The sequence below is a fragment of the Rousettus aegyptiacus genome, unplaced genomic scaffold (assembly GCF_014176215.1).
Source record: "Rousettus aegyptiacus isolate mRouAeg1 unplaced genomic scaffold, mRouAeg1.p scaffold_m13_p_7, whole genome shotgun sequence".
Taxonomy (NCBI): Eukaryota; Metazoa; Chordata; class Mammalia; order Chiroptera; family Pteropodidae; genus Rousettus; species Rousettus aegyptiacus.
The window spans coordinates 105,425,180-105,445,961 of NW_023416310.1; the positions used below are offsets into that span (position 1 = coordinate 105,425,180).

Here is a 20,782-nt window from a genome sequence, read left to right on the forward strand (position 1 = left end):
CCAGAATGCAAAGAGCTGTGGCGCCTGCGTACAATGCTTAGCAAAGCCGTCTTCTCCGCCCCCTGTCGTGACGTAATCAGGAGGCGTAGTTTAAGGTCCCCATTTTTTCTTACCGCTGGTAGTGGGGACATGACGACTCCTGGCCCTATGACTCCGGGGACACCCTTTGAACCATCACAACCTCCCGTCATTGAGGGCTTTAGCCCCAGTGTCTACAGCACTACGGAAAGTTTCAAGGAAAAGTTCCTTCGCAAGACCCGCGAGAACCCCATGGTACCTATAGGTAAGCGGGTGCTGAAGGAACTGTAGGCCGAAAGGACAGTGATGTCGGGGGGAATGAAATATGGAAGGACGGGGACGCCAGGGGGGACCGAAATGAGACTGGACCAGAAATGTGCCGAAGAGGGGCCGGGGCGATATGGCGTAAACTTGACTGAAGCAGGAACAGGGTGAGATTCAGTGGCCAGGACTCTGTAGGTCCGAGTCCCCTCCTGGTACCAACTTATCCCACCTCGTTCCCTCCATCCCCCGCTGCCGTTCAGAGATTTTGACCAAGGAGGAGGGAAGCTTAAAGCGGGGAGGGACGTCTCGGGCTGCACATGGCACTCCCCACCTGCTTTGTCCCCTCCTCAGGCTGCCTGGGCACGGCGGCCGCCCTTACCTACGGCCTCTATTGCTTCCACCGGGGTCAGAGCCAGCGGTCCCAGCTCATGATGCGCACCCGGATCGCCGCCCAGGGCTTCACGGTCGTAGCCATCTTGATGGGTCTGGCTGCATCCGCTCTGAAGTCTCGACCGTAAGCCGGCGCGGCCTGACCTTGAAAGCTTCGCGGATATCATTCCCAGCCCCAGGAGTAACCAACCACCGGTCCTGCACGGGACGTATTCCCTCATCTCCTCTGACAAGCTCCCGTGTCAGTGGGGATGGAAGTAGCCAATTGCTAACCGACAGATTTTTTTTAGGAATCTCAGGTTCGGTTCAGTTGAAGTGTTGCATAGGTTTATTTGTGCCACACATTCTCTACTCCCTACTTAATAAACTCTGATCCACTTGTAGTTTGATGAATTCATTCTGTCTCATCCCCAAGGTTCTTGGGTTTTGGTTTTAGGAGACGAACTAAAGATGGAAAAGACAATTAGAAATTACATCATCTAATGATTCCCAACTTTCCTGCACCTGGGGCACCGGTTAAAACTAGAGATTCCCTGGGGTACAACTATTTGGGGAAAAACATGGATCTTCCCAACAGATTTCAGACTTACAGTAGAAATATCTTTCAGATGAGGCCTGCCATGGTCCTGTCAAGAGGATCATGCTCCTCGCCCCACTCTTTCTTCCTGAGAACATCTAAAGTTCCACTGATCTAGACCATCTCTGCTTGGTTCTTGGTGCATCTTAGAAAACAGGAAACAGGCTCAGAGAAGCAGTGTGGTGTAACAGAGCATAGCCTAATGCTTGTTAGTGGTTTGTGTACCTAGCGTCTTAGGGTTAAGGAAAAAAGGAGGCCTGGGACCTTAGCAAACTCTAGAAAACAGGCTACCCGTGCTTTCACATTCATGTAAAGTCTCCTAACAGCTGTTCCTGGTCTGTGATAGGGCTACGTATTGATTGAGACGCAGATTCATTCCATGTGCGACTGTTAGTATCAACACCAGCTGCAAGCTGCCAAACAGGGCGTGAAGATACATACACTTTTGAGCACGGTGACACAGTCTGGAGTTCTAAATGGAGGAGTGTGTGACCAGGGCCAGCTAAGTTTTTTGCCCCCACTATGACTCTCAGCTGTAAGGCAAAGACTGATGTAGAGCAGTACATTGTGGTGACCTTGGCCTCAAGATTCAAGGAACGGCTATGAAGTGGTAAGGACTATGGCACTTCTAAAGAAGACAGTCACTGCTTTTTAACTGTAGGCATTATTGTGTCCCCACAAAGATAGGTTGAAATCCTAACCCAGTACCTCAGATGTGACCTTATTTGCATCTTTACAGAGGTAATCAAGTTAAAATGAGATCATTAAGGTGGGTCCTAAACGAATGCGACTGGCATCCTTATTAAAAGGGAAAATTTTGTCAGAGACAGATATGCATAATGCACAGGTGATGTGAAGATGAACTCAGGACAAAGTGATGCATCTACAAGCCGAGGAACCCCGAAGGCTGCCAGAAGCCTGAAAAGACTGCAACAGATCCCTCCCAAGTGCCTTCAGAGGGACCATGCCCTGCTGGCACCCTGAATTCAGACTCTGACCTCCAGAACAGTGAGACAATAAATTGCTGTTCTAACCTAGACACTGTGGTACTTTGTTACAACAGCCCTAGGAAACTAACATGGTTGGCAATTGCTCATATCTTTTTAAACACTATGCAAGTCACAATATTTTGAATGTAGCCAGCTTGCAACCTTGGCCGGATGGACGGGGAAGAGGTGCAGTCACTGGACATCAATCCCCAATCCACAGAGGGGCACAGCTGAATGAGGGACCGCAGTGGGCACACCACACCCAGTGGGGCCCGGCCGATCCCAGGAAGGGGATCTGACACAGGCTACCTTCACCAGCCTCTCTCCAGGCTTAGACAGAGCCTCCACTGGGAACCACTGGTTTTGCCTCTTCCTTCCCACTTGCCCTCTGGGAGCCTTGGTGCCTGAGGCTGTGTGACAGAATCCCTATCTCACAGGCTTGTTCAAGCATCAGGAAGGATCAAGGTTGCAAAAACATTCCGTGAGAGGTTGTCTTTCCTCCTGGGGGTGCAGGCAGCGGACACAGAGAGCTTGGGACACCCACTTCCAGCTGGGAGTCCCTGGGTTTACAGGGGAATAGCCTTGCTTTGTCTCAAGGCCACAGCTGGGAGAGTTCTAAGCACAAATTGAACCCCGACTCCTCCTGGGGCTTCCAGAGAAATGAGAATGATGATAAATAAGTGTAAAAGAGTTAACAACACACCCTTTAAGCCAAGGACAAAAATACATCAGAAAGACAGTCACAATTTTGTGGACTGAGCTGTGAGGTGCTGGGCCTTAGGGCCAGGAGGGAACGGAGGTGAGAGGGGTGCGGGTCCCACTCCCAGCCCTGGGAGACAGGGTCGAATGGAGCAGGATGTGTGGAGAAGGAGCAGCTGCCGGAGGCATTTCCCTCCCACCCAAAGCAGGTGCTCCACCTCCGCCCGACCCACTCTCTGTGGCCATGCTTGTGGCAGGCACCTAGCGGGACAGCGGCGTCTGCTTCAGGGACATGAGCACCGAGCGCAGGCGAGACACGTCTTTGCATTGCTTGCTGCTCTTGGGGTTGAAGTCGCACAGCTGGGCCACCTTCTCCCACTCTGTGCCTGGGGTGTCCTCCTTGGATTCTTTCACAAAAGCCTCCTCGGATGCCCTGCAGGTGGAGATAGGCAGACGTCTCAGATCCATCTGTCGTCCCCTGCGTCAATGACCCTCTGCCCCCACTGAGCCAGGTGGCTTTGCCCAGCCTTCTGCAGGCTGCTTGGTCCAGCGGCCTCCTCCCCAGCCCTGTTTCTTCTGACCTCAGGCCCCCAGGAACATCCTTGGCACCAGAGGAAGCCTGGTTTGGACCTGCCTCGGCTTCTGCACTTGCCGTCACCTCTTCCCGGAATGCTCTTCCCCAGACCTGCTCACGTCTTGCTGCCTTTTGTGATTCAGGACTGAGTGCAGACCTTCCCCCTTCACAGAAGTCTTCCTTTGCCACCCAAGTTAGGGTAGCCCTCCCATCACCCGGCCTAGGCACTCTCTGGTCATTACCTCCATGGGGATTTCTGGCCTGCGCTCCTGACACCTAGAGGCCCATGGGAGAACTAACATGGCATCTCAGCTGTTTTCAGTGTTTCCAAAAACTTGGCAGGGACAGGACTTGACTAACCACCTACTTCACTCAAGTACCTGGGTCAGCATTGCCTCAGTGTTCTGTGCACCCTGTGTCTCCAGAAAATAGTTTAGTCAAACATGTACAGAAAACAGTTAAGGAAGTTCTTCAAATGCAGACTTTCAAAGCCCTTCATGTGCTAATGAGCATCGGTGGAGCATCGATGGGGACAGACTCCACCATATCCTAAGCACGTCTGCCGGCACTGCAGTTTTTAGCCCAGAGTGACTGTTCTCTGGAACCACAGCCTCTGGGCTGCTCCATTCGAGGCTTTGCTTTTCTTTGGAATTGCGTTAGGGAAAAATGGGTAGCTTTGTCATCAGAAGTTCTGGCAAACAGTTATAGAAGTCAATGATGAAGGAAGAATGGAGAGACAAAGTATAGTAAATACAATTTAGTAGACAAAACCTAAATGTGGGCATCATTAAGAGGCATTAAACTATTCTTAGGTGGGGAGGTCTGGGTCTGTGTCCTGTTTGACCAGTGAGGCACCCTGGAATGCCCCTTTCTTCTTCAAAGCCCCCTTTGCATCTCATCAGGGGCAGACCCTTGCTGACTGCGGGGAACTCTCCAGGCGGTCCCCATGGGCTGTGCCAAGGATGAAGTGGCCCTGGATCAGGTGTCCTGGCCCTCCCTAGTGATCTTGCTTTCATACTGGGTGCTCCTTCCTTACCTGTAAAGAAAGGATCAGAGCCTGCACCTTGCTCATCTGTCTAACTGGCCTGAGAATCTGTGAGTGACATATTTGCAGGCTTGAGGAGATGTAGTATGCTGTGTGGCCTTGTATGGCCTGTGGGGCTGAGGGAAGCTTTCCTAGGAGTTGTCCTTGCCAGTCAAGAGGCTCCCGCTAACCTAGCAGCTCAAAGTGTAGTGCGTGATCCCGCAGCACCAGCATCACCACAGAGCTTGTTGGAAATGCAGAATCATGGCCTCATCTCAGTCCTACTGAATCAGAATCGCCATATGAACAAGACCCTGGTGATTCACAGGCATGAGAAAGTCTGGGAAGTGCTGGCTCTGCTCTCCTGCTTGAAACCTGCTGTGGCTCCCCACTGCTTTCTGGATAAGTCCAACCTTCTTAGCCTGGCACAACAGGCATTTTGCAGCTGGCCCCAAGCTGACCTTCTCCACCCATTTCTACCTCCACAGCCGCAGCCACAGGCACCTGGGGGTCTCCCGTGACACCTTGCCTGCCAACTCTCACCCCTTCAATGCCCTTCCCCTCTTCTCACCCTCCCCCACCAAGGGTCCACCTTCCCCTTAAGGTTCAGCTAATAGTCCCAAATCTCTGAAGCCTGCCCTAGCTCCCCAAGAAGTGCATGGCTCCAAGGGCTTGGTGTGTCCTTCTAGGTTGCTCTAGTCACATGTTCCTGACCATAAGCAACTTGGGGGACAAACAGTGTGCTTCTTATTCCTATCTGAGCAGACATTGGCAAGGGAAAGTACCCATAAGGACTGGAGTGTCAGGAGATGGGTGGAAGAAAAGACAGCAGGCTGTGGCTCCAGGGTGTCCTGGTTCTGAGAGAGGAGGGCTAACCAGACAGCATCAGAGACCTGCCGAGAGTTCGCCCAGCTCCGGGAACAGCATGTACTTGTCACTCGCGCACCCGAGTGACCTCACACACTCATCACTGCATTTTTTACCTTCAGCTTCATAATCCCCATACCCCTAGGTGTCGCTGTCAACCAATCAGGGTGACATGAAAGGGAACCTCTGCCATTTCTTGTCTGGATCAGTCACAGTACCAAGTAGACCCCAAACCAGGAACACATGAGAGAGCCCAGTGGTGGTCTGAGCAGAGTAGGTGTCGTGATCAAACTTGGGGCAGGGGGTGAGGGGTGCTCTAAGAAGGAAGAGTCCATTTGGGAGCAGCAGAAGGGATGAGTTTGTACTGGCACTCTGTTTGCTTTGTCCAACAGACACCTCTTCACCCCACCTCTCACCCCCAAGAGGCTGTTTTGCCATTCGCCCCTCCTCCCAGGGATGGCCAGTACATTCTTCTCTTTTCCTGGATTTAGCAAAGCTGCCTCCTGAAGAATAGACCTCAGTCAGCATTTGCTGGAGGGATGAAGGTCCTGCACTGTGCTGGGGATTCACCTCCCATTCTGGTCATTGCCCCCACTGGCACACTCTTAAACCCCACAAGCAGATGACTCAAAAAACTTCCAGCCACACACAGGGGCCTCTCCCTCTCCAGCGCCCCAGACAGAGGAGCAAAGGAGACCCACGTACACGTAGCCGATGATATCAGCATCTGGCTGCTGGTAGAATGCTTTGTCAGCAATCCTTGAGGGAAAGGGGTTAGGTGAGGGAAAACGGGATGACAAGACAGACAAAGAGGCAGAGGGTTAAAGAGAAAGAGAGACAGCGTTAGTACCTCCAGTTGGAAAGGTGTTAGGAAGCACAGTTCCAGACGGCTCAGCGACAAATGATTCAGAGCCCAGAGTGGGGGTCCTCCACCGCCCACATGAGTGCCTTTTCTAAAACATTACTCCGCCTGTTCACAAACTTTCAGTGGCTCCCCACCACCCCTTTCTGCCCAACCCTGTCATTCAAGGCCCTGCACAGGTGACCTCTCTCTCACCACTCCCTGACTCCCTGTTGCCCAAGACACAATGTCCTTTCATATCATTCTGTTCCCTGGTCTAGATTTCCCTCCCAACTCCCTCTTTCTCCTGATAAACCCCTAATCATCCTCCAAAGCGCAGTCCCCCAGATGCACAGCAGCTCTTGCTTCCACAGCCTCCCTGCAGAGGGCCCTACTGTTGTGTTCAGCTGGACAGGAATGTTTCTCTCCTCTGGGTTCTTTGAGGATACAGACTGGGTCCTTCTCTGTCTTCTGGTCTCATCTCTGTCTTCTGGTACCCAGCCCAGAGCCTGGCATGCAGCAGCTTCTTGAATAGAAGTGTGGTGGCTTTCTAGAGCTGGCCTTTCCCTTCCTGGCAGGCCTGGTACCTTGAAGAGCATAGCCTCAAAGGCAGGGCTCCTGTGCAGCATCTCAGAAATACTCTGAGACCATTTCCATGAAGGTGTTTTTTGGTGGCATCTGCAGTTTTTGACTGCCCAGCATTCATCCCCCTTCTTCCAGGATACCCTGATTATCCTTTGCAGGATCAGGTTGCCCCCACTTCAGTCCCTATGGTTTGGATGGGACTGACCCCATGCACAACCCGGATAATGGGACTATGGCCCAGGATGGGTCCATCAGAGAGTCCCCCCACCACTGGGACAGTCACTGGTCCTAACCCATGCCCGACCAATGAGGGTCAGGTCAAGGACTTATGCTGGAGCTATTGGGAGTAAAGGCTATTTTATTTTCAAGAGACTAGAGCAGAAGCCTGGAACTGCTGGTGGCCACCTTCACCCACATCCTAGGGGTGTGTGCCCAAGAATGAAGGCACCATAGAGGAAAGAAGAGCTAAGATACAGTAAAAGTGGGTGCCAACTGACTTTGTTTCAGCCCCTGAGCCCACTATACCTGCCATCCTACCCCTGGCTTTTCAGTTATAGTTATACAGGCTACTAATTTCCTTTAATGCTGTAGCAACCCTGGGTCAGAGCACTGTCATTTCTAAAAGCGACAGAATCCTGGACCCAGATTAGTTCTTCACTCCCAGCCAGGCTTGTGCACTCTGTGACACTAACCATGCTAAAGAGGTCCCAGGCCTAGCTGTTGCCCACTGGGCCCCAGTACAATCTGGCTCACATCCCAGGGTCCTCGTTTTTCTCTGTCGTGGTGACAAGGTGAAGGCTGAACAGTGCACCAGCTCTTTGGAATTCAGGGCTCTGATCTCCACAGGCAACCAAGAGGAGCAGCCTTGGGCGTTTCAGCTTCTCCTTCATGTTCTTTCACCCGTTTTCAAGACAGTACCATATGCCATAGCTCCTCTCACTATTCCCACAGCCTCCTCCTGTCTCCACAACCCCCTGGTGTCCCCATAGCTCCTCTCACCGGTTGTTGATCTTGTTCTTTTCAACTTGTTCACTCTGGCGCTGGTTCCACTCCTCCAGGTCCTTCTTGGCCTTCTCCCGCCACTCCTGTTCTGTCACCTTGGAGGCAGCATCTGTGACCCCCACAGCAGAATGTGTGGCAGCTTTCCAGTAAGGACCGGAGGGCTGCCCTGGCTGCTTCTCCCTGCCACCCCCACCCCCTCAGGCCCCATCCCCACACGATTCCCACGTTAAGGCAGTGGGGGGCCCCATATACCCTGAGGCTTCCCCACCCCCCACCACATCCCAAACAGCCAACCCAGTTGGAAGCCCGGTGCGCGAGGGACCCCAGGCCCAGCCCTGTCCTCACCCAGCTCTTGCAGCCGTTTCCTCTGCTCCTCTCTCCATTTGCGGATGCTCTCGGGTTCCTGCGTCAGCCGATCGGCCTGGGCAATGGCAGCATAGCCGTCAGCTGGGCCATTAGCTTCCTAAGACACAAATACATAGCTGTCCATCAGCCCATCTACCTGCCCCCTGTCGCCACCAAGGACCAGGACACCTCCTCACATTTCAAACAACCTCACTCCCACTCTCTCTTTCGCACTCGCTGCCATAGCAACCCTTCCCTCTGTGTGACCCTGGGCAAGTTCCTCAACTCTCTGTGCCTCACTTTCCTCCTCATAAAGTGAGCTAAATAAGAGTACCCACTCCTTAGGGTTGATAATAAAGATGAAATGAGTTTTTAAAAATGTAAAGAACTTCTAATGCTTCTTGGCACACAGTGAGTCTGTTGTGTTACTATCATTAAAGTCACACTATTACAGTTTTATTTACCCAATGACACACAGTCAAAAATTATCTCACTTTATAGTATGTTTACTTGTCCATTGTCTGTCTCCTCCATCAGAATCTCATTTTTGTGATGATGGGGACTTTGTCTGTCCCGTTCACTGCTGTGTCCTCAGCATCTAGCACGGTGCCTGGCACATAGCAGATACTCCATAAATATTTGCTGAGTGAACAAGCAGCCCTGAGATAGGCAGGAAGGCTGTGGCTAGGATTGTGGTAAAGAACTTGGACTTCTTAGCCAGAGTGTCTGAGTTCAAACCCCACCTCTACCACTTACTGGATATGCATATAGCCCAGGCAAGTCATTTAACCTTGCTATGCCTCAGTTTTCTCATCTGAAATGGAATAATAATAAAACTACCTCTGAGAGCTGTTGTGAGGATTTGGTGCAACCATACTAGCAAGACACTTAAAGAGTGCCTGGCGTGGAATGATGGCTCAGTGATAGTAGCTAGAATTCTTATTATTCATCTCCATTTTATAGTGAGGAAACTGAGGCCAAGATAGATGGCATGACGTAGTGCAGAGCCAGGGCCAGAGTCCAGGCCTCCTGACTCCCAGGATGGGCTCTGGCCACTTCTCCATACCACCTACCAGAGCCATGGACTCTAGTGTTGGGGTTGAGAGCTCAGGCCAGTAAGGATGTGGCTTCGCTCTGGTCTTGCCAAGCCAGAGACGTTTTATATCTGGGATCCAGCCCCATTTCCCACCCCTCTGGTGCTCTGCATGCACTCCACACTCCTGTGTGCACACATCCCACACAATTCTGCGGCCCGCCTTCACTCTCAGCCTACAATTGTCTCCCCTCCCTTCTCCAACTGATGAAATCTTATTCCATCCTATGAGCTTCCAGCTCAAAAGTCACCAATTCTGGGATAGTTCCCAATCCCAAGCAGATTTTGCAGCCCTTCCCCTCTGCTCTGTCACAGCCTTCACCTTCTACTAATCATCTCCTGCTGGACCCCAAGCTCCCAGTAGGCAGGCCAGGACCTCGCTTATAGCCTCCGAATTCCTGTTGCTGCCTTTCATTGTTCTGTGTGCTCCTCCTTCAAGCACTCATCAAAACTGCCATGAATCCTGGTGTTAACGTTTCTCCCCATACAGCTGCATGTGACATGCTCTCTGTCCAGCGTACCCACCACTGTCCTGGGCACAAGGTCAGTGCTCAGTAAGCAGTGTCTGCATGGATGGAGGTCAGAAAGCATTTGGCCAACGGGTGTGGGCAGCCAGAGGGAAGGAGCACACAGCATCTCTGGCTGTCTGGGGACAGGGCAGGGCAGGCCCAGGGCAGGGTGGTGCAGCTTGGCATCCAGATCCAGGCCCACCCTTGGGTGGGGCAGTTAAGCAGATCTTATTTCCCCTCCCCTCACAGCGCTACTCTTGAGTTTAGAAAGTCTCACGACATCCACGGGGCCTTTCCAGGGCTTGAATCTAGAGAACACATATTAAGCACTGCAGTTGAGTAAGCCCCACTCCATCCACTTCGGGGAATAACCCAGCCCTAAGGCCCAGCTGCCAGCACCCCTGCCCAATCCTATACAAGTCCCGTCTGCGGACAACCGCAGTTACCTTTGTGTGCATGTGTTTACCCAGCTGCCGTTTTATCTTCTTCATGGCACCTATTCCACTCTGAAAGGACTGGTTCGTTTAGTGTTTACTGTCTGTCTCTTCCCTCCAAGAAAGTGAGCTCTTTGAGGACAGAGACAGCCTGTCTGTGTATAGTATCCAGAACAGGGAGGGCCTGGCTATAGGAGGAGTTCAAGAACATTTATTGGATGAATTAACATGTTCAGGCTTGGGAACAGGGATGAACCAGATGGGCCATCAGCTGGGAGCTTGGCAGGGGAGCCCTTTACAAATGAAGACCACGTTTGGAGGATGCATTGTGATACAGGTCAGGTAAAAAGAGGGGACAGATGAGGGTATACCCACTCTAGACTGGGAAGCAGAGTAAGATGGGAGAAGATGAGGAAGGGCATTTCGGGCCAAGAGCCAGCAGCATAAAGGCCATGTGGGGCTGGTGCCTTTGGGAAACTCTGAATACGGAGATACCATTGGGTGTGGAGGACACGAGGTTGGAGATGTGGGCAAAGAAAGTCCTCTGGGCAGGAGTCACATCCTGTGCATCCCTTAGGGCCCACCATTTCCACAAAGCTTGCCCTAAAATGAAGACTCCTAATTTACAAAGCTTTAGAACTTGCAGCAAACTTGCAATTAAATGGTTCTCTTTGATTTTTACAACCCTACATGATGGGTTTTATTATCTTTGTTTTACTAGTAGGGAAAGTCTAACACCAAAGTCCCAAGGTCACCCTAGCAAGCACTGGCAGAGCCAGGATTCTAACTGAAGTCATGGGTGTATTAGCCAATAGGGACCAAAGTCACTTCTGTTTCACACGATTTGTGCACCTACTCTTTGACTGCATGATAAGTCTGCCTTCCTGGAAGTAGAGCCTCTGCCCCTTCTCCCGACTGCCCTACCCACACCCCATCCCCCATCTCTCCCTCTCACCCATGTACATGCCCCTGGGCTCACTCGGTGGCTAGATAAGGAATTTATAAGTTTCTCAGGCTGCAGAGTACTTTTCTCCACAGACCTGTGGGGGCAGCAGGACAGGGCCTCTAATCCCCATTCTACGAATCAGATACCCAGCTTAGGACAAAGACTGGACGAAGTTCCTCTGACTAGGAAAAGCTGGACATGAAGCCCAGGCTGTCTGATTCCATCTAGACTCTTCTGCTGGTTCCTGCCCCAGTCTGGGTAGGGAGGCAGCCTTGAAGGGCCGCTTGGAACCCCTGGAGTAGCTGCACATCCAGAGGCACCACTCAATGTGTTCCAAGCACGTCATGCCCGGAGGGGGCCGTGCCCCAGGCCTCGGGCCCTGGTTGAGCTGGGTCCGCCTCCTCCACCACTTCACACCGGTGTCCAGGCCCACTAACGTGTGCTGTCTGGAAGCTGTGTCAGCTGGGATCCGCTGTCTTACCCTCTGTGCCTTCCACACGCTGTCCCCTCAGGCTGGACATCCCCTTGGGCAGTCTCAAAACCACTTCCGGCACCCCCTCCCTGTGGCACTCCCTGGTTTTAGTGCAGCTCCTGGTGCCTAGGCCTGGTTCAAGTCCCACCTCCTCTCAGCTGAGTCACCAGAGCAAGTTTAATCCCTCTGTGCATCATCTTCCTCATCCATAAAATGGGGACAATGACAGAACTTACAAGGTAGGGGTGCTGGGAGGGTGAAATGAGGTGTTACATGTAAGGCTCTTGGGTGGTGCCTGGCATACAGTAAAAACCAGATTCTTAGCTCCTCATGCTACCCCAGTCCCTGAGCCTCTGCCATCCGTACTACCATCCCTTCTTCCCAGGTCTCTGTCCTGTTAGAGGGGAGTTCCCTGAGGACAAATACACACTGGATTCGCCTCTATATCCACCACCTTGGCACCATGCGGCACTCGGGGAACATGAGCTGACTCGGCGAAGGAGCGAGTGGCTGCCTACGGAGCGGTCTGGAGGGCGCGGGAACGGCATCGGAGGGACTGGGCTTTAAGTCACTTCCTGCCACTCACAAATGTGGGACTTTCGAGAGTCCCTTCCCTGGGCTTCTTGTGCTTCATCACCTGTTAAAGGAGAATTGCAACATCCCACTCGGAGTGCGAAGCAGGGCCCATGCGCAACAATTTCCATGCAACCCTGTACCAGTCACAGGTGTGCATACGAGAGGGCTGGCAGGCCGTGTGGCTCACTGCTGCATGTCAGCCACACTGCACCACGACCAGGAAAGGCACAGTGATGTTGCCAGCAGACAAAGTCCTGAAAAGCCGTTTGCTGGTTCCTCTTCTCCAGCCACTATGGACTTGTTTTCTTGGCCCTATCTCTGCCGGTAAGCAGTGAGGAGGGCCATAGCAGGGCTCCTGTTTAATCACTTGAATGTCTCAGTGAGGAAATTGGGTCAGCTGCCATGAGAGCTGGCAGCCCCAGGAGGACTCACCAAGCGGCTGCAGGAATGTTTTGAACCCCTCCCAAGCTAGAGAGAGAGGGGATCAGGAATGGCCAGGAGTAAAAGGCAGGAGGCTCCAGTCAGGGCCAGGCTTATCTTGCTCCAGCTTCCCAGCATCCTTGTCCTGCAGAACCTTTCTGCTAGATACTACATGAGCACCTCTGTGGGCGATGCTGTCTGAGCCCGTTCTGTGACGCCAGACACAGCCAGGAGGATGAGGCACATCCGCCTTTGGGGTTGATCAGCTAAAGCTAAGCTAAGCTGAGCTGTTGATTCCTCTAAGTAGCTCAAAGGGGAATGATGGGGGGCGGGGCGGCGGGGAAGGAGAAGGGAGAGAATTTATGCAGGAGGAGGGAGTGTTCAAGGGGCCTCCTACCCTTGCCCCTGGCAGGCTTGTCCTTTCACCTTGTTGGGGATCAGGTTCCTGGCTGGACCCCCTAGTGGCTCACAGGCCTACACACACACACACACACACACACACACACACACACCATACACACACACACACACACCCCCAAAAAGCTCTGTCCCAAACCCTTGAAAGTGTTGGGCAGGCAAGGCTTCTCTTCTTTCTGCAGCGCAAGCCAGACCCTGCTCCATGTTTAGTTCTAAAGAGGGTCTGCAGGGGCCTGCCACCTGCCACCAGGCCGCTGTGGCCTGCACATTCCAGCAACAAGGATGTGATACAAAAAGTGTCAGATCAGGGGCAGGAGGTCTGGGTGGACCTGGCTTCTGAGAGACTGGCCTCATCTGTGACCCCTCCTATAAGGTTTCTAGGATGCCCCCAGATGTGAAACGATTTACAAATAAATGTACCTGGGTTTGTTACTGGCATCAATGAGAGTAAGAGTTCCCACCGAGACTGGGGAGGAGACCTAGGATTCCTCAGATCCGCCACACAAAAGGCCTTGGCCGGAGGGTATGGGGGGAGAAGGCCTTGGATCTTAATCTGTAGAAAAGGAAAAATATCCTCCTCATAGTGTTCTAGATATTTGTCCAGCTCCAGGTCCACTTTAGAACACAGACCTTTGAGTGTGTGTGTGGGGGCGGGGAGCAGCCTGGGTTTCAATGACACACCTAACTGAACAGGAGGAAATGCTGAATATTTGGGGCTTTCAGGCCCACGGAGACATGAAGTCCTAACGCCCTAGAGGCTGACTTTTCTAGCTTGCAGATAGTTGAGTAATTTTCCAGAGATGGGACTTGGCCAGTTTCCCTGTAGAAGGTACCAGCCCATCTCTCTTACATAAGAAAGTATTGTTTATTCTCAGCAGGATTCAGGAGGCCAGCTCCTCCACCGGAGACAGCTGCAGCCCCAGGGGCAAAAGGGTCTTTGATCCGGTCCTGTGGAAATTAAGGCTCATCCAGTGAAGGTTTTGTTTCATCCCGGGGATGCCATCTGCTGGCCAAGCCCTCTAAGTCTAAATACTTTTTTAAAATTATAGTTGACATACAGTATTAATGAGTTTTAGGTATACAATGTAGTTATTCAACAGTCCAAGAATTTTTTAACCAATGTATGTATATATGAGGGGAGAAGGGTTAGGTGGGTACATAGAGAGGCAGTCTTTAACTAGAAATATCCTTACTAGGTGTTCTAGGTGTGTGTGTGGGCGGGGTATGGGACTACTTTAAAAAAATTTTAAACAGTGAAAGTGAAAGCCCTTCTCTTATCCCTTCCAAACCCCCACCTCAGAGCTAACCACTGTTAACAGTTGGTACGTATCCTTTGAGATTTTTTGTGCAAACATATTTCTAAACCAAAGAGTAGGACCATACTGTGCATATTATCCTGAAAGCTGCTTTTCCACTTAGTATATTGCAGGCGACTTTTCAAGTCAATGCAGAAAGCTCCAGCTGCTTTTTAACGGCAGCGCAGGTTTCTGGTTTACCCACCCAGGTACCCAGTGCTGGCCACTTAGGTTGTTTTTCAGTTGGTCTGCTATTATACATCATCCTCCAAAGACTCTAGGTGTCCTTGTCCAGTTATTTCTTTAGGGAAAATTCTGAGAAGTGGAATCTCTGTGTCAAAGGCCTGCCCAGTTAAAATGTTCATATATTAGAAATGGCCGCTAAGCCCAACCTGGTAGGCCAACATGTGCAGGACCCTGTGTTTCCTTCAGTCCATGCCACTGTGGGGCACTTTATCCCTTCCTCCAGAAGCAGGACATCGCCACAGGCAGCCTGAGGCCACAGCCCATCAATCCCTGTCTCTAGTGGTCCCTATTTCTCATCGCTTTCTCCTACATGACCAAACAAAAAACAAACAACAACAACAACAACAAAAAACAACATAAAAACGTCCCAGTGTATCAGGCACAATGAACAGAAGACTGGAAGCCCTAATCCTACCGATGATGGGGCAAGAAGTTCCTGAGATTTCAGTGTCCGTCCCCACCACTGCTAAGGCAGATTCTTGCTTACCTGAAACACATCTCCATTGATCGTGGTCCCCATGTCCTCAGAACCAGCTAGAAAAAGAACAAGGAGACAGCGTCACTGGTTGCTAGGCTTACAGCAAGCCTGGAATGGTCCTACATTAGCGCCTAAAGCCAACACCTGTATATGCCTATGTGCGTACTGACCCACCCCCAACATATACTGGAAACATGAGCAACTTGGCTCAGTCCTTGATTGCTCACCATGGCTTCTCACAGCCTTTATCACATTTGATTTTCACTACAGCCTTGCGATGGAGTTATTATCAACCTATTTTAGAGATTCTCAAACTGAGGCACAGAGAGTCTAAATGATCTCTCAAGGTTATCAGTCAGTAATAACTCCTCACCTACCTGAAATGGATTAACCCTCTGCTGCAGCCGGGAATGGCCCAAGTGTCTGTAGAGCTGGGAATGGCCCAAGTATCTGTAGAGCTGGGAATGGCCCAAGTGTCTGTAGAGCCTGTGCCTGTGAGCAGGCTGAGGCGCTGTGGGCTCCGGGCGGGGTCTGTGAGGTCTAAGGAAGAGGGACCTGCGCGTCTCTGCCTGTCCCTGCAGTGCCTTAAGCAACTGCTCCACCTGGGAGAGCAGGAACTGCAGCCCCCAGCTGGCAGCACCTTACCTGTTTTTCTGTCCTTCCGCCCCTCCCAGAAGGATTTCATTTTGCTCTCAACAGGACTTCTCCTGATCCCTGACACCTGATTAGTCACAAATCCCCGTGATTTCTGCTGCAACAATGACCCTCAAAGCTGTCCTCTGCTCTCTGGTCCCTGCCAGGCCCCAGCCCCGGCTCTCACCCATACAGCTGCCTTGGTCTATCTGCCCTGCTAGTGGCAAACACCTGGAGGAGCCCACCTGTGTCCTTTCTCCTCACCACTGTCCTTTCCAGAGCCCCGCATAGTATTTGTCACTTAGTAAGAGTCAAAAACCGTTTGTTGAATAAACAAATGAATAAATACATTAAAGGAAGAGTGACTGGTTTTTGTCCACCCACAGGCCTCCCTGATTGCAGCTTCACTCTCTCCCAACCCTCTTTCACACCAACTCCAGGGCTAACATTTTGTAAAGCATGCACTTACTGATGTCACTTCTCTGATTAAAAATATAATAAAAACAAACTAAAAAGAAATCTACTTCCTGTGGACCATAGAAGCCAATAGGGTCTGCTCCTGCCTCGGGGACTCAGCAGGTACGGTTGTCTCTGCCTGGAAGGCCCCCCACCTCGCCCCACCCCCGCCGTCTCCACATGGGCTGCTTCCTTCAGCCTCTGCTCAAACATTGCCTTACTATCGGCCTTTCCTGATCACCCCCAACATTCACCCCTCGGGCACCCCCTCCTCCCTGGCAGTATTTTCTCTATAGTATGTACCACAGACTGATATGTTTATTTGGTTATGTATTTATCTGTCTTCCCCAGTTGAATGGACCCCTGCATGAGGACAGGGACTTTGTTTTGTCCACAGCTGGGGCCCAGCACCCGTGCCTGGTACGTAACGTTTGCCCAATAAATATTTGTCAAATGAGCACGTCAAATCTTGGACTACAGACTTGGGGATCTTTACAACATGGCCCTACCCATTTTTCCTTCCTCACTGTCCACTGGTCCCTCCCACAAACCCTGTTCTGGTTTCCTCCTTCCACAAACACACCACTCCATACTCCATGCCTTTCTTCCCCCTTCCCTCTCTCTAAAGAGTGCTCTTTTGGATCCAGTCATTCTCCAAGGCCCAGTTCATAAGTCACCTCCTCTGGGAAGCCCTCTGTTATTGCTCCTGTTTCCTTAGGCACTGATGGAAGGTGTCACCTCTGGTGTATTTCCAGAGTACTATACAGCATTCCTGACCCTCTTATACAATTATTTGTGACCTCCCAGGAGTCATGTACTTTCTTATCAGGAATCTATTCAGCTCCTGAGGGCTCCTGCACAGCATGGATGAATGCAGTAAGTATGGGCTAAATGGAAGTCAAATTGCTCTTTTGGGGCACACTGTTAATTGCAAAGGCTGTCTGAAGCCTCTCAGAAACTGCAGTACTTTCTAGCAAAAAGGCACATGAGGCCACACGATCACCACAGATGGATAAGTACCCCTTTACCAGCCAGACAGTTGTAAGTAGCAGCGACTGTATTTTCAATCTAGGGATTGAAGGAAGAGACATTTAATCCATGGAAATAATTCGAGTCGGTATAAATTATAATCGACTTTGTTGTCAGAGGTAGTGGTTCTGACCAGCTATGTCAACTGTCAATCTTTCTTCAGAGAGGGATTGCCTGGGTGGCCTGGGGGCTTAAATCAGATGGGCTGATGGGTTTTCAGTGGTAGCATCTTCTCCTGGGGCATCTCCTCCACCAAGGCCTTACATTATCAGAGTCCATTCATGAGATGCTGGTCTGTGCACTTAACCTCTCTGGACAGGAAGTTGTACCACCCTCCTCCACCCTGACCAGCCCCAGGCTCAGGCTCATGCTGGCCTCAGAAAGTCTCTTGGGCCAAGTCTGTCAGTCCCGTGAGCGTTCCTCTAGAGATAAAGTTTTAGTTTCTTTGAGAACCCACACACACCCACTTACAGGATCACAAGTATCCGTTCCCACAATAATTTCTGATCCATCTATTGCACGTTTGGAATCACATTTGCAGTCAGAGGCTGGCAGAACAGGAGCGCAGCAGACACGAGTCCCGGGCATAACCCCTGCATGTTGCTTCCTTCAGATTCCTGACCCCTTTTGAACAGGGCAGACAGGGTCCAGAACATTCCTGGGAGCTTACTGGGGCCCAGCTGGGAAAACAGGCTTGCCAGGAACTGACTAGGCAAGTCAGGGGCAGTGCCTGGCTGGGCGCTCAGCTATTTGGGTGTGAAAAAGTAAACCTTCTGGGTCCTACCCAAGGTGATGAATGGAAACAGTGTCCATTGTTCAGGCTGGCCCCAGCCCCAGCCCCAGAGGAGAGACTCAGTGCGGCTCAGGCTCAGGCCTGCACCAGACACCTCTTTCCCCAGGGGCACTTGGGGCCCAATGTCAGGGCACTCAGCGCAGGGGCATCGTCTAGGAGACAAGACTCAGATGTACAGACTGGTGGCAGCAGCAGAAGCCAGCTTCCGCCCAGCTCCCAGTGGGCCGAGGCACATGTTCCCCACCCATCCCAGCTTCTGGCACCGAACGCTGCTGGAGGGCAATGCCTACTCAGCACTACCTAGGCCTGGGAGGGAAGATCAATTCCTTTCTGCCTGGCCACCAGTTGAGTCACCATTCCAGACCCCCTGACCCACTCAGGGGGTCAGCCAAACATTTGCAGCTGTGGCTGGTGTGAATCCAAGAGACGCTCAGAGTGCTACATCCCTGCTTCTCTCCCTGCCACCTCCGGCATGCGGCCAATCCATGCCCCACCCCTGCCAGAGAGGGAATCTCCATCTAGGCTGTGAGCCCGTGGAGTCGCAGTGTCCTGAGAGACGCCACACCTGCTCAACTCCCAGCCACCTCTGGCTGCCCTCAGCCTGACTTCTACCTGCTTCTCTCTCAGGGGGCTGTGACATCGGCTCTTTTGAACAGGGTGTCCCCCAGGCCAAGCCAGGCTGGGGAAGCTGGTGGTCTCAAGGAGGAGGTGTGGACAAATGAATACTGGTGAGGGAACATGGGAAGGCATCTCCTGGAATGTGTGAGGGTCCATGCTGAGTTGCTAGGAGCTGCTGCTTCAGACCTCTACTGCTGGCTTGGTTAAGCAACAAAAGACCCTCCCCTCAACCTATCACGTCCCAAAAGACTACCACAGACCAAGTCCCAGGTCTGTCACTTGCAGCTGTGTGACTTTGGGCAAGATACTCAAGCTCTCTGGGACTCCAGGTTCTTACATGTTACAAAAGGCTTGTTATATTTCTCATAGCAAGGGGCTTACGGAGACATTTCAAGCCTCTCAGGAACTGTCCTATTCATGTCTGTCCCTCCAGTGGGCCTGCCAAACGGTATGTGCTTACTAAACATTGAATGAATCAAACGTGACTATAAGGAACCTCATTTATAAACGCTTTAAAAAATTTTGTAAGCTACAACTTATTCCAACAGGCCCATAAATCCTCACCAAAATAAGGTTTACAGGAAACAAGGGCTGTTTTAGATGCACCCACGAAGGTGATATCTGCTTTGCTACTAAATATTTTAAGAAATTTTTCTTTCAAGCCAGAACCAGAACAGGGACACCATTTATAAATGTGCCGTCACAAAGACGAGGCCCGGAAACCTGAGTACGAAGCTAACCACATAGTGCCAGACCACCTTTGGAAAACTGAGGAGGGCAGGACCACACCTGACTAAAAGCCCTTTGTACTTGGCCCCCACCCTAGTGTCTAACTCAGAGCCAGGCACATAGAAGACAGTCTGATCAGGTGGAAAGGATTTACAGTCTGACAGAAATAGGTCTAAACCATCTTAGCTGTGCCACTTACTCGTTGTTTTAATACTGTGCTTTTTGAGCCTCGATTTTGCTATCTCTGAGATGAGTTGAATAACACGTGTAACATTATTAAATGTAAGTGAAGTGTCTAGCTCAGTGACTGCAGGAGGGCAGATAGTCCCCAGGGAAGGTTTGTGAGTTCTTGGAGCATCCATTGCCTCCTGCTTTCCCGGCTGTAGGAGGGGGCTAAGTCGGAGGGGCAGAGAGATCTGCTGTTCTGCCCCCACCTTCAGGGCTTACTGGCAGCGGAGACAGCCAGATCACCCGGAGGCTCAGGGGAGACGCTCAGGGCTGGGCCGTGTTGGATTCCAGAGACTGGCAGTAGTGAAGCTGGCCTGGGGATGAAATACCACGACAAATTTTTGTCCCCGGAGCCACCAGATCCACAGCTCCAGGCGGGGCCTTAGATGGGGATCTTCAAGAAGAACCCACACACACACTTTCCCCGTCCTCCCCACATACACACACAGCCCCAGGCCTGCGTCTGGCTGGTGGGGAGCAGGCCCTTTTCATTCTACCGCGGGGCTTGGAGGCCCAGTCTGCTCTGGCCCGGTACCCCGGTGTGAGCCCCAGGCCCCCCCCCCACCCCAGTTCCCAGACCGCTGCGCTGACTCACCCCCACTCGCGGGTCCCGGCTGCGCGAGGGCCGCCTGGCCGCCGGCAGGTGCCCCGAAGCCCTCGTCATTCTCTATGCCCGCGATCTCACTCTCCTGCTGGGCCAGGAAGGCAGCCGCCGGGTCCTCCTCGGCAGCCTCGGGGGCCCCGCTCTCCGACGACGAGAAGAAGCCAAAGTCATCAGCCATTTTCCCCGCGTCTCTCCTGGAGCGTCCGCCTGGCGCTCGGCTCTGCCCGGCGCGTGCTCCGCACTGCGCCCGGCGGCCGCGACACTGTCACCGGAGTGCCCAGGGAGCCGACCTCGCCGGGGACTGGCTCGGCGCAGCGGGCCCGCACTTCCTCGTCTCCACCGGGCCCGGCTCGCCTGTCACTGCGGTGCTGGCGGGAGGAGCTGGGACGGGAATGCGGTGATGTCACCGGCCGAGGGAGGGGGCCCGCAGGACGGCCGGAGGTCGCCTCGCAGCGGCCACAGGAGGGCGGCAGCAAGACGGCGGCGAAGCCCGAGGGGCCCGGAGGCCGGGACAGCGCTCCCACTCCCTGCCAGAGCGCTCATTTCCAGGACGCCAGGACGCCACACAGTTCCGACCCACCTAGAGGCGAAGCGGACTGGACAAAGTGGCCACCGCGGGAAGACAGCCCGG

The 20,782-nt window shown here is 52.4% G+C and overlaps 2 protein-coding genes across 3 annotated transcripts; one reads left to right on the forward strand and one right to left on the reverse strand.

The window, feature by feature from the left end:
* The first annotated feature begins 83 nt into the window (after positions 1 to 83).
* Positions 84 to 1,055, forward strand: HIGD2A (HIG1 hypoxia inducible domain family member 2A). The gene is made up of 2 exons (XM_016158273.2): positions 84 to 283; positions 634 to 1,055. Exons 1-2 carry the CDS (start codon positions 130 to 132, stop codon positions 798 to 800), a joined length of 321 nt encoding a protein of 106 aa, XP_016013759.1. The 5' UTR covers positions 84 to 129; the 3' UTR covers positions 801 to 1,055.
* A 1,860-nt stretch (positions 1,056 to 2,915) lies between these two features.
* CLTB (clathrin light chain B) lies at positions 2,916 to 20,530 on the reverse strand. 2 transcript variants are annotated; one of them, XM_016158271.2, is made up of 6 exons: positions 20,143 to 20,530; positions 15,071 to 15,117; positions 8,176 to 8,293; positions 7,828 to 7,939; positions 6,108 to 6,161; positions 2,916 to 3,370 (listed from the first exon to the last, which is right to left on the reverse strand). In XM_016158271.2, the coding sequence occupies exons 1-6, from the start codon at positions 20,327 to 20,329 to the stop codon at positions 3,199 to 3,201; spliced, it is 690 nt and encodes a 229-aa protein (XP_016013757.1). In that variant the 5' UTR covers positions 20,330 to 20,530; the 3' UTR covers positions 2,916 to 3,198. The 2 variants fall into 2 exon arrangements, with proteins under 2 accessions (XP_016013757.1, XP_016013758.1); XM_016158272.2 differs by lacking the exon at positions 6,108 to 6,161 and having other exon boundaries at positions 20,143 to 20,524.
* Between the last annotated feature and the right edge of the window lie 252 nt (positions 20,531 to 20,782).

What these genes read in the sequence shown, in the direction of transcription:
- HIGD2A (XM_016158273.2), top strand. Translation starts at nt 130, where the DNA reads ATGACGACTCCTGGCCCTATGACTCCGGGGACACCCTTTGAACCATCA. An exon ending in GAACCCCATGGTACCTATAG is followed by an intron (nt 284 to 633) that starts GTAAGCGGGTGC and finishes TCCCCTCCTCAG; the next exon opens with GCTGCCTGGGCACGGCGGCC.
- CLTB (XM_016158271.2), bottom strand. Translation starts at nt 20,329, where the DNA reads ATGGCTGATGACTTTGGCTTCTTCTCGTCGTCGGAGAGCGGGGCCCCC. An exon ending in AAGAACAAGATCAACAACCG is followed by an intron (nt 6,162 to 7,827) that starts GTGAGAGGAGCT and finishes CTTTCCCTCAAG; the next exon opens with GATTGCTGACAAAGCATTCT. An exon ending in GCTGATATCATCGGCTACGT is followed by an intron (nt 3,371 to 6,107) that starts GTACGTGGGTCT and finishes CTCCACCTGCAG; the next exon opens with GGCATCCGAGGAGGCTTTTG.